We start from the raw sequence: 14,867 nt of genomic DNA on the forward strand, positions 1-14,867 counted from the left end.
TAAAGTTTTACCTTTGAGATAAAAACCCCGGGTTCATTTACGCCAAAAGGGTGACTGGCATGATCACTGCCTCCTACGATACTCAGGCCTAGAGGGCCACCTGACTTCACCAGGGTCACTTCCTGTTTAGGTAAAAGGTAGAAAATGTGTTGAGGAAATAGATTTGGAATAATTTCAAGTGTAAATCTAAAAATAGTGGACCAAGTAAACATAACTCACATGTAACTGTCATTTTTCTAATAAACACAAACCAACCTACTGACACACGTCTATTTCTATACAGGCATAAGCCGCTATTAAGTAAACTGCATTTTCTCTGGGAAGGGAAATGACACAGCTTTTATTACCCGGCTAGACTAAAGAACACTTTTATTTAAATTAGACCAAGCCTTCATACCATACACCATCTTCTCTGGAACTGGACAGCATTACGGATAAGGCAGTGGCCAAATGAACAAACATTAACATCAAATGCCTTCATTAGGCTTCTATAGCAAGGTCTAATTGAAGTAAAAAGCTTCTCAACATATTCAAATACCAAGAGGTCTCACCTCGATGGGATACTCGTCCTCCATTTGGTTCAGGTGGTTCCCTTGAAGGAGGCCTTCCTCCTCCTGGTCGGGTGAATCTGAGGGTTCTGGGGGTGGAGGGGAGTGGGCTCGTGCCCGGGATTGACTTGGAGAGCCCCCTGGTGCGTTCGGGTCTCGCTCTACCAGGAGGGCGATGGTGGGGGAGGTGCCGGTAAGGAGCGCTACTGCCTGGTCATGCCTGGCCTCTGTCATGTCTACACCATTGATCTGGATCAACAGTAAAACCAACCACGGAGGGTGTCAGCCCACCAGGACGCTCCCAATGACAACGGCCCGAACTCGACACGATGACAATAAATAACAATACATGCTTAAAAATGGCAACCTGCCATCAGTCTTCTCCCATCTGACTACTTTGCAATGTTTATCTAACATCTAAAACCTTCTGAGATTTAATCCAGTGAGTTTGTGAGTGCACCAAAGTGAGTACTGTTATTTGCGGAAGAACCCAACACCTATAACGAGCAACAGGAACAAGCAGAGCAGAAGAGGGAGCGGGGGTAACAGCGGGCTGCTGCAGGCAACTTAAGCTGGCAGATTTCCCTGAGGAAGAAATGCTACGAGCAAGCAAAGCTAATTATTTCCAAATAACTCCCTGAAGTCAGTTTATGTTAAGTTTAGTTATGACTGCTTGTGCTTCTATCTTTAAACTTAATCAGTTCAACTTTTTCCCACCCCTTTTTGCATTTGTTTACTTAAAACACCTGTCGAAATTTCTCCAAAAAGTTTGATCTTAAGTCAACAAAGGCAAGCAGGGATGTCCTGAGACAACCTGGGTTTTAGATTAGGAGGTTTCTTCCAGGCATGCACAATTTTAAAAACTGTTCACTGGTCCAAAGTGACAAGCAGAGGTCAGCGCTGACCCGACAGTACCAGCTCTTACCACAGGCTGATATGCTGCTGCGCCCACTGCCATTGTAACACACAGACGGGTTTACCATGACAGCAGGACGACAGGCTCAGCCCACTCCACCCCAACACCATACCCACCACCAAGCAGGCAAGAAGAGGCACTTAATGCATTAGTGAGCATGCAGACAAAGAGAATGTGAGACAGAATAGACTGAAGAAAAAAGACCTGACAACTGCCGGAGGCAGGAAAGCAAAGAGGATAATTCAGGAAGCTTTTCTGTGATCCAAAAGAGAAACAGATGATAGCAGGAGGAGTTTCACATTAGGCATACAGAGAGAGGATCCTCATAATGAACTGTCGGTCGGTTTACAGTAATAGTGTATGATGAAAAAGTGTGCGTGGATAAAAACATGCAACTCATGCTCCTAATATGCTGACAGAAAAAGCAGAGCAAAGCCAAGTGTGGAGTGTGATCAGCAGAGGAAACTGAAGAGCATGCAGGAACACTTCAAAATCTAAATCCTGCACTATGTACCCACTATTTAGGGAGACTTTGGGTTAGAATTAGTGTGTGAAGACTGTATTAGTAATCTGTCTCAGCTGATGGGTTAATTTTCTGCATGTGGTCAGCATGGGACAAAAAACAAGTTGGTCTTTGATATGGCAAGACAAAACTTAAGTGATGAGAGCAGCGTTGTGAGCACAATTACAATGGCAAAATTGCAACACAGCATTGATGACATACTGTACATGAAGTGTTTCCTTTACATTGCACAAGACTGAACAGATGTAGAATAACATAATGTACGTAATCAGGCTGTGTTCCTCAGCCACCCAAAAAACTAAAAACAAACTGCTGGAACAACACCAATGTCCATCTATAAGGATATGGTGAGTTCAATTTTGAGCTAATTGTTAAATCTGGAATGAAAGAGAAAACATCAACCTCAGATATTATTGATGAATAAAGTCATTAACGGATATAAAAGTATGCAGACTAAGCTACAGAAAATATGTTCATCAGCTGTCTACACACCCTATTGGTGTTTGGATTTAAAACATTTTTTTTATAAAAATACATTTTAACAGACTGCTTAATGTAAGGCGCACCAGTGCGACCTATGATAACATTTAGCCACACTAGACGGGGCGTATGTGCAACCAAAATAGTTTCACCTTGGAGCCCTGAGAGAACAAAATGATTCCCCTTCTCTAAACCACGAAACACAATGTAAAGGAAACCCTGTCTTGATCACATCACACTGTATACAGTGATGCGCTGGTGGAGATGTGGAGGGGATGTGTTGTACTCACAGAGATGACCCTGTCGCCAACATGCAGTGTGCTGTCTCTGTGTGCTGCTCCCCCGTCTGCAATGCGAGAGATGTAGATTCCCTAAAACAGATAAGATATTGTCAAAAGTTGAAGTTTTTGGTACATCTGTGGATAAATCACTCTTCTTGAGACCGTTTTATACTGAACGAACATTTATTTTGAATATAGTGCAACTAAAAATGGTAATTATTTCATCACTTCTGTTCTCCCTTGCCTGTTTATCAAATTAGACAGGGTCGATGGTAAACTGGTGCAACAGGCTGCAATGCTGGGATGAATCTGTGCTAACTGTGAGCTGTCTGTGAGGGGAGTTACCAGCCAGTCAGTGTGGGATATCCGACATTGTGGATCTGAGCCAAAAACAGAATTCTTTTATTAATTCCTGCTGGCACGCTTTACAGTACATGGGTCGATCTGTGATGTTAGCAGCTGACAATGTCACAGACAAACTGAGATATAAAGATGTAGATATGATCAAACAAACCCACACATACATTACAAGTGACTAACAGCATAGTATTTGATCATTGGGACACATTAGGATTACAACACAAGCAGCTCATTCAAAATCGTGACCCCTGAGGCATGTTTTCCCTTTGCTCAGACAAATTACACAACTTGTTTAACCAAATAAAAACTGCTACTCTGCCTCACCAGAACAAAAACACCCAGGAGCAAAGTCGACTGCAACACCTCCCTCAAATCAACTGTCAACCAGCGAAGTCACTGCATCCATTTCAAAAAGCTTTTGAAAGAGAGGCAAGACTTACAGTCAGACCCGCCTAAATCCTAAAGTTTAGAATCCTTTCCTCTTTGTGGGCTCGTTGAGCTGCATGAGTTGCAATGCAGTGTTGGACTGACCCAAATATACACCTCAGCCAGCGCAATTACAGCTGACCTATCAGGTGTCAAGGCTGGCTATTCATATCTCCGTCTCCCTGGTGATGACTGTAAACGCTGCAGCTAGAATAGATGCTGTTAAAAGACAGATCCCGCTCACTGAGACAGTTACTGTAAACACTTTGTGACCCAAATTCAAGACTGCAACAAACATTTAGCTATTGTATGGTAGACTGTGAATTTGGCTTTAGATCAACTCAGTATCATCTTTCTCTTTCAGTGAAACCTGTAATTAGGGTTTGACAATATGGAGTTTTATCAGCAGATGCCAATAACCAATAGTATCTGATAATTTTACATTTACGTATTTTAAAAATAAATTCATAACCTGTTATTTAAGCACATTTCAGGGTAAGAAAGGCTACGATGTAGTGGAGCAAACATGGAGGATTTCAAATTCCATATTCCTCTTCTGTGTTTACTGGTGGACTGCAGACCAACTTTTAAGCTAAAAACAGCCACCTAACGCATCCCTGAGTTTTTAAATGTGGCGCTCGTTAAGCCAATGAAATGTTCCTATAACTTAACTAATAACGATAAAACCCCAATAGTATGAATTTCCAAATAACAGGCTGATCATTCATATAATGTGCCTCCCAACCTATGTTCTCTTGTTCTTTTGTCAGATTTGTACATGAAAAATCTGAATTTGCATTGATCCATAGGGCTTTAATGCAGGAAACTAAATGTACACAATTAAATCAGATTGTGGTATAGTTCTGCGCCTTCTCTCTCTCACCGTGTCTCCAGTACGGTAGGGCGTGGAGCCTTTGCCACCTGCGATGCTGAATCCAAGCCCCTTGTCGTTTCGGATCAGGCAGGTGGAGAGCCGCTGTTGGGGCCCGCTGGGAGTCGTCTCCAAGTTGAAGGTGAGGCCGCTGCTCCGTCTCTCCCGTGGGAAATAGTCATCCTCTGGCCTCAGCGGCGTCGTAGTGATGGCGTTCTCTGGCTCCACCATACGCTCCCGCAGCACCGTCATGGACACTGTGGCGCCGGAGCTACGGAGAGCTTCAACTGCTGTGTGATGTTCTGCCTCATGGAGGTCCACTCCATTGACCTAAAACAAATACAGGGAGAGAACGAATCATTTTTTATTTAAACATCTTACTGGAAAGCAGAAGAAAAAGTTGTTGAATTGAAAAATGCTTCACCTCTAGGAGTTTGTCTCCCACTTTCACCCCTGCTCTGGCTGCGGGGCCCTCCTCGGAAACTCTGGAGATGAAGATTCCCTGGATATGCAAACAAAAAGAAAAGTGAATGTGTCAACAATGGCTTCTGATTTGTTAAACCTAACAAGACTGTAGGGGCACCTCTTACCTCGTCATCTCCTTTGTAAGGTGTAGACCCTTTCCCTCCAGCAATGCTGATACCCAGTCCGCCTGTTTGTCTCTGGATGTTCAGGGTGTGCTGCAAGTTAAGGAGCCGGGAGTCAACACAACTACTAGTGAAGCCCTTCTAAACACCACTCAGCTCAGGACAGCTTGAGAGGGAGGCGTGCCCACAATGTTATTATTTATGTTATCATTTTCTTTATACATTCTCTTAAACATATAAGATATAAGTTATGGGTGACCTCCCTCCTTCTGCCAGAAGGTGGCGTCAACTGTATCACTGCAACATCCTGTCATCATGCCAACAGATGGATGGAGAGATACTGTGTTTGGTCTAAAGCCTAATGTCAGTTTAAGTGGATGATTTGGTTACTTAAATTTTGTTTTAAAGATATCTGAAAGAGCTGCGGCCAAATCTTTTGTCATCTCGCAGTAACCACTTAATTGACAGTAGACTTGAGACATAAAGTTGGCAAACAAACTGTCTGAAGGCCTCTTTAATTGGACTTACAGAGTCTTAACCCTGACTGAAAATGTGTTGTGTATATACGGGAGGAGGGACTTTAAAAATGTGAAGTAGATCGTAACAGACTGTACTTTCTATGTATTTGCAAGCCATGCAAAAAGGTGGAGGAATGGAGACAAATGAGGGAAAATGTAAGGAAAAAGGGAATGTCAAGAGTAACAGATGACAAGAGTGAGCTGTGTCCTGGAGGTGGAGATGATTTGTAGTTGTAGTGTAGACACCACAGCATTTGTTGCAATAATGACCAAAGCAGACTTAAACTGGCAGAGACCGTTTTCATGTGGTAATAAATTACACTTAAATGTTTCTAACGACTTGTTTTCTCAGGACTAAAAGGCATAGGAGAGGATCCTTATACATCACTATGAACAAAAGCATGCATAAACAAATACTAACAATACAAATATCAAGTGTCATTTTATACAATTTAAAAACTTAGGTTATGTCACAAGTTTATAAAATTAACATTAGACTACTGAGAAGTAATTCGTCTTCATCAATCTGGAGATCCTCTTCTGTTTGGCAGTTGAGTTACCTGCTTCGTACCCAAAAAAAGAAGAAAGCTGGTGAAGCAGACTCGTCCCATCACAGTTCTACCAGCCCATTCACTCCAGGGCGACACAGCGTGGACAAAGGATGAAAAGGAGCGAAGCAGCAGAAGCAGAGGAAAGGTACAGCAGCAGAGACGTAGTGTGAAAGAACCTGATGCAGGACATATATTTCTTAAGTCAAGGACTTAGCTTTTAGTTGGCAGGGGGACAAAAAATTTGAGATATGGTTCAGCTTGAGGGGTATAACACAACTGTGGGCATCCAGGGGACTAATAATTACTTGGGAGGGTGGGGCTCCAACAAGAATTATACTATTGGCAAGGTGCCTGAGAGAGTATTTCTTATTTTACGTGCTGCGTCATGTGCAAGCCTGCTATTTTATCTGCTTAAGATGAATCTGGCCTAACATTTACATGGATGTGACAAAAAGTCACGTGTTACTCAGATAAAATGTGCAGCATTCCTGTGAATTTCATGCTTTTATCTTGCAGTTTTTTTCTATTTTAATCTACTTTCCCAAAGTACATTGCTACATGCCATGCGTGTTTTACAACTCATCAGTCATATCTGTAAGTCAAAGGTAAACAGTGTATATAGTGTATTTAGTCCTACTATTATTATTACTTTGACATTTTATCTTGATATTATTCCATATGTCTCCAGCTTGTTCTGTTTTACATTTGTATCTATAACTCTCTGCCATAAATTAGACTCATCAAATACTATAATGAGGGTTGAGTCACATGTTCAACTGTAAATTCTTGTGGATGAGAAACATGGTGGATCACTTGGATGATGGATAATGTATGGCAAAGAACAATATGCATGGAAATGTTGCCCTGTGGCTGACAATACCCACACTGATACCCACTATTTGATATTGACCTTGCTAACTAAAGCTGTTAAGATACATGGACACAACTGAGAGAAAAAAACAACAATTTAACAATGGAAAACTCTCAAATTTCGCAGGATGCACTCGAACACAGAACATTTAAGGAACCTCACTGCAAGTGTTTAAACCCCAGCTGTCTAGAAAGAAAAAAATATTTTGTAGTAAATAGGACTTGATTCCTGCATCCAGTTCTGCCACACTGGCCATCTTATAAATGATCTGTGGTTAGGGGGTCCCTAGTGATTGGCTTGAATTAACCATGAATTTTCTGTGGGTACTTTCTCTACCTCTGAATACAGGTGGGTGGATGAGTGGGTGAGTGAAGGACACAGAGAGACAGACCGGACGGGAAAGAGTATGTACAGACCTCTTCCTCCTCAATTCGAGCAGGTTCAATCAGCAGATTATTGACTTGATCAAATGACACCCCCTGTTAGGACAGGAACCAGCGAGAGGCATGCGGATTAGTCAGGCCAAAATAAAAATATGCTCACACGCACACTTAAGGAACTTTCTCGCATTTTCCATAAACCTCAAACACACCAAACACTCGACTGTCTGCTTTCAGGTTTGAAGGACTTCCTGGTCCACTGGGACAGAGCACCTTGAAGCAGAAGCAATCACGCACTCACTCCCCAGCCACCAGAAGCAAATACAGGCAGAGATGGAAAGACAAAACCAAGGAGCTGGGCTACAGTGAAAAACACAAAGTGTAGAGAGAGCGGACAACAGAAGGCAGAAGCTCCCAGACCAGAAAAAGCCCACAGAGAGCAAACTCTTCCAGTAGCAAGCTTTCATTTATAGAAAAAGATAAATTGTGGGTTGAAGTGCACCTTCAGCCTACAAAAAGATGACTTCCGAAGTCATTTACAGAAAGTTCAACAAAAAAAGGTTGAATAAAATCAAAGAAAAATCTTGTTTTGCAGGAATAAACAATTATTTACACTATAATGATTTAAACATCCAATAACAGACGACACAAAGGAGACTCGTTGGATCTCACATTCCAGCTCTGCCGGTATATGTTCTGGTTGGTCTGAGGTCAGCCACTCACTCATAAACACAGACACACACAACACAGATTTGGTGAAACGATGATGTTTGATCACAGTGTTAAAAAGAATTTCTAAGATCAGCATAATCACAATTTTTCATTAAGTCTCCCCGAATACTAATGATCAATAAGGAGATTGTTTTTTATAAGCAGCACCAGAGCAGACGTCATTCATACTTTAAAGCTCACTCACACACACAATGTTATAAGAGCAAAGTGTGAAAATGTCATTATTCAATTAAATCAGGAAATGGCTGATAAATATGGCAAGAATTTTACTACTAAACTGGGCCAGTTTAAAGCTTGCAGATGCTTGTGTGGAAGGAAAAATCATCAATCATTTGACATTGAAGAATTATTAGCTGATGTGTTATTTTCAAAGATCAAGAAGCTATCTCATATGGTTTAAAATTAGATTTCCATCATTTGTCTCCAATTATGAGACGTGTTTACATTTTGGTAGTTCACGTGAGGGGCAGCTCATCTTTGAGGTAGAGCTAAAGACGAAGCAAAGTTCTGAGGCGAGACCGCTGGTGCGTTTGCAGTAAAACTCCTGAGGGAAAACCACTCCCCTTGATTTACAGCTCAAGTGGAGACGTCTTCATTTCCACAGTGACCCTGCATGCAATGCCACGTCCTTAATAAGTGCTCCAAACTGAATGCAACTTGCAAGGTGGTACGGGCACTCTATGCATACATATTAAGTGTTTGCATAGAGGCAATGAGCAAGCACAAAATATATTCAATGCAAATATATTCTTACAACATGAACAGAGGCTTTTAAGCGTAAAATAAGCAACTTTTCTGCATACTGTATGTCCTTACTTACATACTGAATACATTTCTATGTATGTGCACAAATGCAGGTGAGAACAGTAAGGAGTACTTATGTATGAAATCCTTCCCAGCTACCCTCCACATTCCTGCCCTGTGCTGGGATCTCTCCTTTACCTTGACTTGACTGTTGTTGACCTGGAGCCGGCTGTCTCCAAGCTCCTCCATTCTGTGATGGTGCTGAGGGGTGCACAGAACATCGTCTTCCTCCTCGTCCTGCTCGTCCTGGGTGGCCTGTGTCGGAGAGTTAAGGCCGTCAGGACTGAAGCCCTGCAGCAACGCGGCCACCGCCTCGGGCTTGGGCAGCTTGGTGATCTTGAAGTGCTTCTTGTAGTGTGGTGTGTCCTTCCTAATAAGACGCTGCTTCTCCATGGGAAAGGCAGGCCTTTCGTCTTCCTCTTCGCTCCTCTCGCCATCTTCACCGTCCTCCTCATCTTCCTCGTCCCCACCGCGGATGATGGGTTCCTCCGCAAAGTGCACAGTGGGCTGGAGAAAAGAGGTTGATATTTAATGAGAAAGATAACAACTTGAAAATTGTATACGTGCTTTGGTTGTAATATACTGATTAGGGGTGGAAATCTCTTGGCGCCTCATGATTCGATTTGATTCGATTCCGATTCTGAGGTCAACGATTCGATTCTAAACCAATTATCGATGCATCTTCATGCAACAAATCTGATCAATCAATTAAATCTGAGTTTACTACTCAGAGTTTACTATTCACTTTCTACTTTTGTGATGATCATAAAAAAAAAATCAACTGATTAATTACCTTCTCTAATATTTTATTAAAGAAAAGGCTTATCTTTGTCACAAACAGATATGACTTTCTATGAATACAGAATCCTCCTGTTACCAGCAATGAGCATATCCCTGACAGAAAAACAATATACTACAGCCTATATAAAAATGCAACAATCAATGCAGCTTGCATTTCAACACATCATGGACCTATGTATCAGCTCTCATACTAAAACATGGCTACTTACCTACCCACTTTCATTAAAGTGTCCAAAACTTTTGTTTTAGTTTCACTGTAGAGCGTCGGTATGGCTGTGTCAGTGAAGTAACGCTGAGAGGGTATTTTGTATCTTGGCTCTACAGTAAACACTATCGTCCGAAAACCCATGTTCTCCACAACTGAATACGGTCTTAAATGCAATGCAATTTGGTAATCCGCTTCGCTCTCTCAGATTTCGGTTGAAGCTGTGCCACCGCCTGCTCGATCGTTCTCTGGCTGGCATCTGCAACAGGTCGCTGCTTCTCTCCCAACTCTGGGTGGTATCGCGCAAGGTGGTTTCTCAAATTAGTGCTGCCGAAGTATTTAATTTGAGTTCTACACACCTTACAAACTGTGTAGGTCTCGTCAATTCTCCCCTCGACTTCATGGAACTCAGAATGCTGCCATACAGTAGCTTTCAAAGAAGTCGGTGCCGATCATATAGGCTTGGTGCTAGCCATTACAGCCATTTTGTCACTGATCAAACATAAACAACTTGCACATTTGTGTTTAGAGCGAATGCGTGTACAGCAGAGAATCATCAGGCACTTTCTATAGCACTCTGCAGCGGGCGAACTGAATATCGCAGCGGGCGAACTAATTTCAGTTTTAAAATTCCGATTATTAACTTATCTGCATCGAGACATAATCATTCTAGAGATAATCGTGATGCATCGAAGAATCCAACATTTTTCCCACCCCTAATACTAATGGTTATTTTAAAAATTCACCTCAATGTATTCCACCTCCATCTCATCCAGCTCTTCCTCCTCCTGAGGAGAGTGGCCATCTATGAGATCCTCCCTCTGCGTGACAGCAGTTGCGTTGTGTCTGTCCTCGTGAGAGGTGGCTGATAGTGTGCTATTAGACACCTGAGAGTCATGGCTCTGATTGGACAGGTCACTGAGCCTCTTCTCCTGAAACCAAAGGCAAAGCGCACCAGTGAATAATGACACAAACTAAACAGATTAAGACAACTTTACTAAATCTCTTGACATGATAATAATGTATGTACCTGTGCATCAAGGCCCTCTTCTTCTCCATCAGGTCTGGATGTATAGGCCTCATTCCTCCTCTCCTCGATCACCTTCTTCATCACCTTCAGTTCGCTCGGGTGCGGTGTGGCTCTTCGCTGAAGGCCCTGACATGAGGAAAAACAGATTAAAAACACGAGTTAGAGTTCAATTTTCAAAAACACTTAGCTAAAATAATACTGCTAATTAACCTGTGAATTATGTGAGTGTAATGACATGAAGGGGACTTAAAGTAACACTGTATTGCTGTGTTTCCTCACTCTGCGTTCTGCAGCAGCCTCATCATCTTCCTCCTCAGCTTTGGTCTCCTCCTGGAACTGAATGACTGACACTCGGTTCAGGTTGCTGTCTGTCCAACTGTCATCCACACTGTTCTGCAACAAGTTCTCTGTGAAAAATAAAGGAAAAGTGCAGAGAAGAGAGAGGTGTCATGCCACAGACAAGTTTTATACGGACAGCTTCAAGTATCTCACAACATGCGTGGTTGTACAAGCTACAACTAGCTAGCTAACAGACATTTAAGATGACAGAGAAACTAATTGTAAAGCTCAAAATACAGGAGAAATGTCCTACCAGTTACAACAACAAAGATGTCAGACATCTTGCATATTATACATCTTTGCATCTCAGCAGTCATATTTCATAAGTAAAAGATCTAAACAACAATTTGTTGAAGAGACATCTGAAAATATGCTTGACAAAAGACTTGAACACAAACTAACGAAACAGTGCTCACCTAGGCTTGGAGAAGGCTGCTGGGGTAGTAAATAGCAGGTCAACACCTTCTCTCCTGTTCGCTCGTCGTCCTCTGTTTGGAACTTGAGCATTGGCTGTGACTGGTTCTCTGCGAGCCACATGGCCTTCAGATTGAGGTTTGTCAAAGCGAAAGGCAGGTTTTGTAATCTGGACAGAAGAAGGGACACGGTACAATGAGCCACAATCTCTCCCTTACAGTTACTTGAAAGAAAATATCATCCAACTAAACATCTATGATCTTAAAAAGAAATAATTTGATGTATTAAAAAAAACATTCATGTGTACAAATTAAGAAAAAAATAAATCCCCCGAATAAATGTCATTTTACTGCAGAAACCTTGTTCCCTCTTTAACTTTATAACGGGAGATGACCAAAGACCCTTTTACATGCATTTTTTTAGGTTTTCTAACATATAATTTCTGTAACTTTGTACCACAGCTTTGAAAGCACACCTACATGAGGTTATATTGTTGTCCTGATGACATTAAGACAGCCACACTGGAGAAGAAACATCTCTGAAGGAGACTTGTTATTTCAAACTTTTAACCTTAGCAAGAAGAGCTGCTGTGTATTCTTCACAGTTCAGGGTGTTAAGTGAGGTTACCTGTTTCCAGCCACATCCAGCACATGCAGCTCAGTGGCATCTGCAAGCTCAGCAGGCAGTTTTCCCAGACGGTTGTCTCTCAGAGAGAGAACGTTGAGGCTGGCACAGCCGCCCAGCTCTTTGGGCACGCTGCCTAAACGGTTGCGGTCTACATTCAGATTGGTCAGCTTCTTCAGCTTGCCCAGCGAGCGAGGAAGTGACTTTAATGGAGTGAGACAGAAGCCATTTATTAATCAGAGAGAATGATAATGAAGCTTAAGAGCACACTTAAGAATTAATGGGCATACACAAATCCCATCTGGGTCAGTGAGAGGCAGCTGTAAGTGGTTTATATGTCCCTACCTGTAAAAGATTCTCTGTCAAGACGAGTTCTGTGAGGTTTTCACACTCTCCTATTGAATCAGTGAGGTCGGTCAGTCTGTTCTGATCCACCTTTAAGATGGACAGTTGTTTCAGGCAGCCTGGACACGAAACACAAACACAAAAAAACATTTTAAAAACACTTATACAGATGTGACATGTTGGACTTAAATAAATCAAATCAAAAACAGAAATATTTAAGGCTGTTTTTTACTTGTGCTTCTCGTAACTGGCATTTTATCTCCAGCAGGGAGCAGTGCTGTTCCTATGTAACAGAGCACAGTGTCCTACACACAGTGGGCTTGCCCAAGGGTTTATCTAATCTAGTGCTGCCTAATTAGATGGCAAACTTTCCCCAAGCACCTAAAATATACACTTTGTTCACAGAGAGCATGTGTAAAAAATCTACAAAAAATCCACACTAATTAGTACGGGATAACATTTTGCAGTTCTTTCATGTAACCCACAATAATTGCCTTATTTTCTGTTTTGATAACTGAGAAACACGGGGCCAATATTCACATGGGTGTGCATATGACACTTCTCATGTGGTGAGCATAACCCACTGTTGTGTAGTGTTTGGTGTCTGATAAGCCATTAAACTTCCTTCGTGCTTCACATCTCACTGACACCTTAAACAACACCTCAGCGGCTCGGTTTTCTGTCTGAATCCCCGCCAAGACAATGTTCCTCTCTTTCCTTCTTGTGTTTCTCACCTATGCTGTCTGGGACGACCTCCAGCAGGTTCTGTGTGAGCAGCAGGTCAGTGAGAGCCAGAAGGCCATTTAGCTCTGAGGGAAGCTCCTCCAGACGATTCTCTGACACATCCAGACACACCAGTCTCCGGAGGTTCCCCAGCTCCTAAACACACACACACACACCACACACACCACACACACACACACACACACACACACACACCAATTGCAGTGACACAGAGGCAAAAAACAACCATTACCTTCACAGCAAAAACAATGGAAACAAATCTGCTAGTGGGAGTTTATTCTGCACATGTGTCATCTAGATTTATAAAAATAAAAAAGACAAAGCACATACTTTTTGCAACAGGGCAGCTTTTAAAAACATAAACATACTTACTGGTGGTAATGAGGACAACTGGTTACGGTCCAGCCATAGCTCTCTCAGGTTGGGGAGAGCACCGAGGGTGTCCGGCTAAGAGAAGGGGCGACATAGAGAGATTAGAGATTATTGGAAAAGGCTTATAGATTTATTCTTATTTTTTTTAATGTTTGTAGTGCAAAGCCCGACTGCCTGCTGAGCCGCAGACGCAACTGTGAGTGGAAATTGGCTCCATAACAAAGATGTCAGAGAGGCTAAGGCCACAGATAATTAAAGGCATCTAATGTTTTAATCACAGTATGTGACAGAACACTGATTCCCGCCTTGGATTCCCAACTTTTTGCAGAGTCAAAATGCTCAATGGTAAAACAAAATAGCATGAATAGCAAAAATAAATTGGTTAATTTTCTAGTATTGGGATAATCAGTAACTTGAAAAAGCTGTCTAGCTCGATAACGTACAGTCTATATTGATTTCCTGATTTATTTTCGATTGCCACAAAAGGGAGCCTGCATCTATTGAGTCAATCCAAAACCCTAAACCCGTCACAATGACTCAAAGCTTGGCTTGCCCTTTGTATCACTCATAAAATACTCTGGATTCCAAACAAAAGGGAGGTGCCCACAAATTACGTATCATTATATATTGAGTCGGACCGGTATGATTACCTTAATTAAGATCGTTTGTTTTTCAGCTGAAAGAATGCTCACTGAAAAAATGTATTCCTTAACTAAAAACATGGTATACCTAAAGAATGTTTTGATGATTATCAAGATTGTGTTGTAAATCTCTATTTTGGCCAGGATAATAGTGACATAATATATTCATACTGTCCAATGCATAATTCTTTTACATTTTTGTTGAATCTCCAAAGTCCATTGAATAAACATGTATAACTGAACAACGTCTCAAAGAAACATCATAAATTGAAATACAGGCGCTTAAATTACATTCAGGAGAATGTCAATTAAGCTCACGACAGGCGTGCGACAGTCAATTTCATTCAGTCATTTGCTCAGCCTCCACCCTTGTCTGGACATGAAGCATTGTTTTCACTGCACTACTGAGATAGGTGGGCGCGTCCAGGCTTACAGAAGCTCTCACTGTGAGGTATAGTGCATGCAGGGCCTCAGGTTTGACAGACCGGCTCTGATGTGTGTGGT

General features: G+C 41.9%; 1 protein-coding gene across 18 annotated transcripts in view; it reads right to left on the reverse strand.

The window, feature by feature from the left end:
* scrib (scribble planar cell polarity protein) overlaps positions 1–14,867 on the reverse strand; it is a 67,104-nt gene that overhangs the window by 20,868 nt on the left and 31,369 nt on the right. For 17 of the 18 annotated variants that reach the window (XM_030398846.1, XM_030398830.1, XM_030398828.1 and 14 more), the window contains exons 7-22: positions 13,723–13,797; positions 13,341–13,485; positions 12,607–12,725; positions 12,265–12,464; positions 11,640–11,806; positions 11,164–11,291; positions 10,885–11,010; positions 10,601–10,786; positions 8,987–9,355; positions 7,349–7,411; positions 4,996–5,085; positions 4,830–4,907; positions 4,418–4,735; positions 2,758–2,838; positions 552–797; positions 12–122 (exon numbers count right to left, since the gene is read on the reverse strand). In XM_030398846.1, coding sequence (XP_030254706.1) covers positions 12–122; positions 552–797; positions 2,758–2,838; positions 4,418–4,735; positions 4,830–4,907; positions 4,996–5,085; positions 7,349–7,411; positions 8,987–9,355; positions 10,601–10,786; positions 10,885–11,010; positions 11,164–11,291; positions 11,640–11,806; positions 12,265–12,464; positions 12,607–12,725; positions 13,341–13,485; positions 13,723–13,797 — 2,502 coding nt within the window. The remainder of the gene's footprint in view (positions 1–11; positions 123–551; positions 798–2,757; positions 2,839–4,417; positions 4,736–4,829; positions 4,908–4,995; positions 5,086–7,348; positions 7,412–8,986; positions 9,356–10,600; positions 10,787–10,884; positions 11,011–11,163; positions 11,292–11,639; positions 11,807–12,264; positions 12,465–12,606; positions 12,726–13,340; positions 13,486–13,722; positions 13,798–14,867) is intronic. The other variant, XM_030398831.1, reaches the window with a different exon arrangement.

This window comes from Sparus aurata, chromosome 19 (genome assembly GCF_900880675.1).
Source record: "Sparus aurata chromosome 19, fSpaAur1.1, whole genome shotgun sequence".
Classification (NCBI taxonomy): Eukaryota; Metazoa; Chordata; class Actinopteri; order Spariformes; family Sparidae; genus Sparus; species Sparus aurata.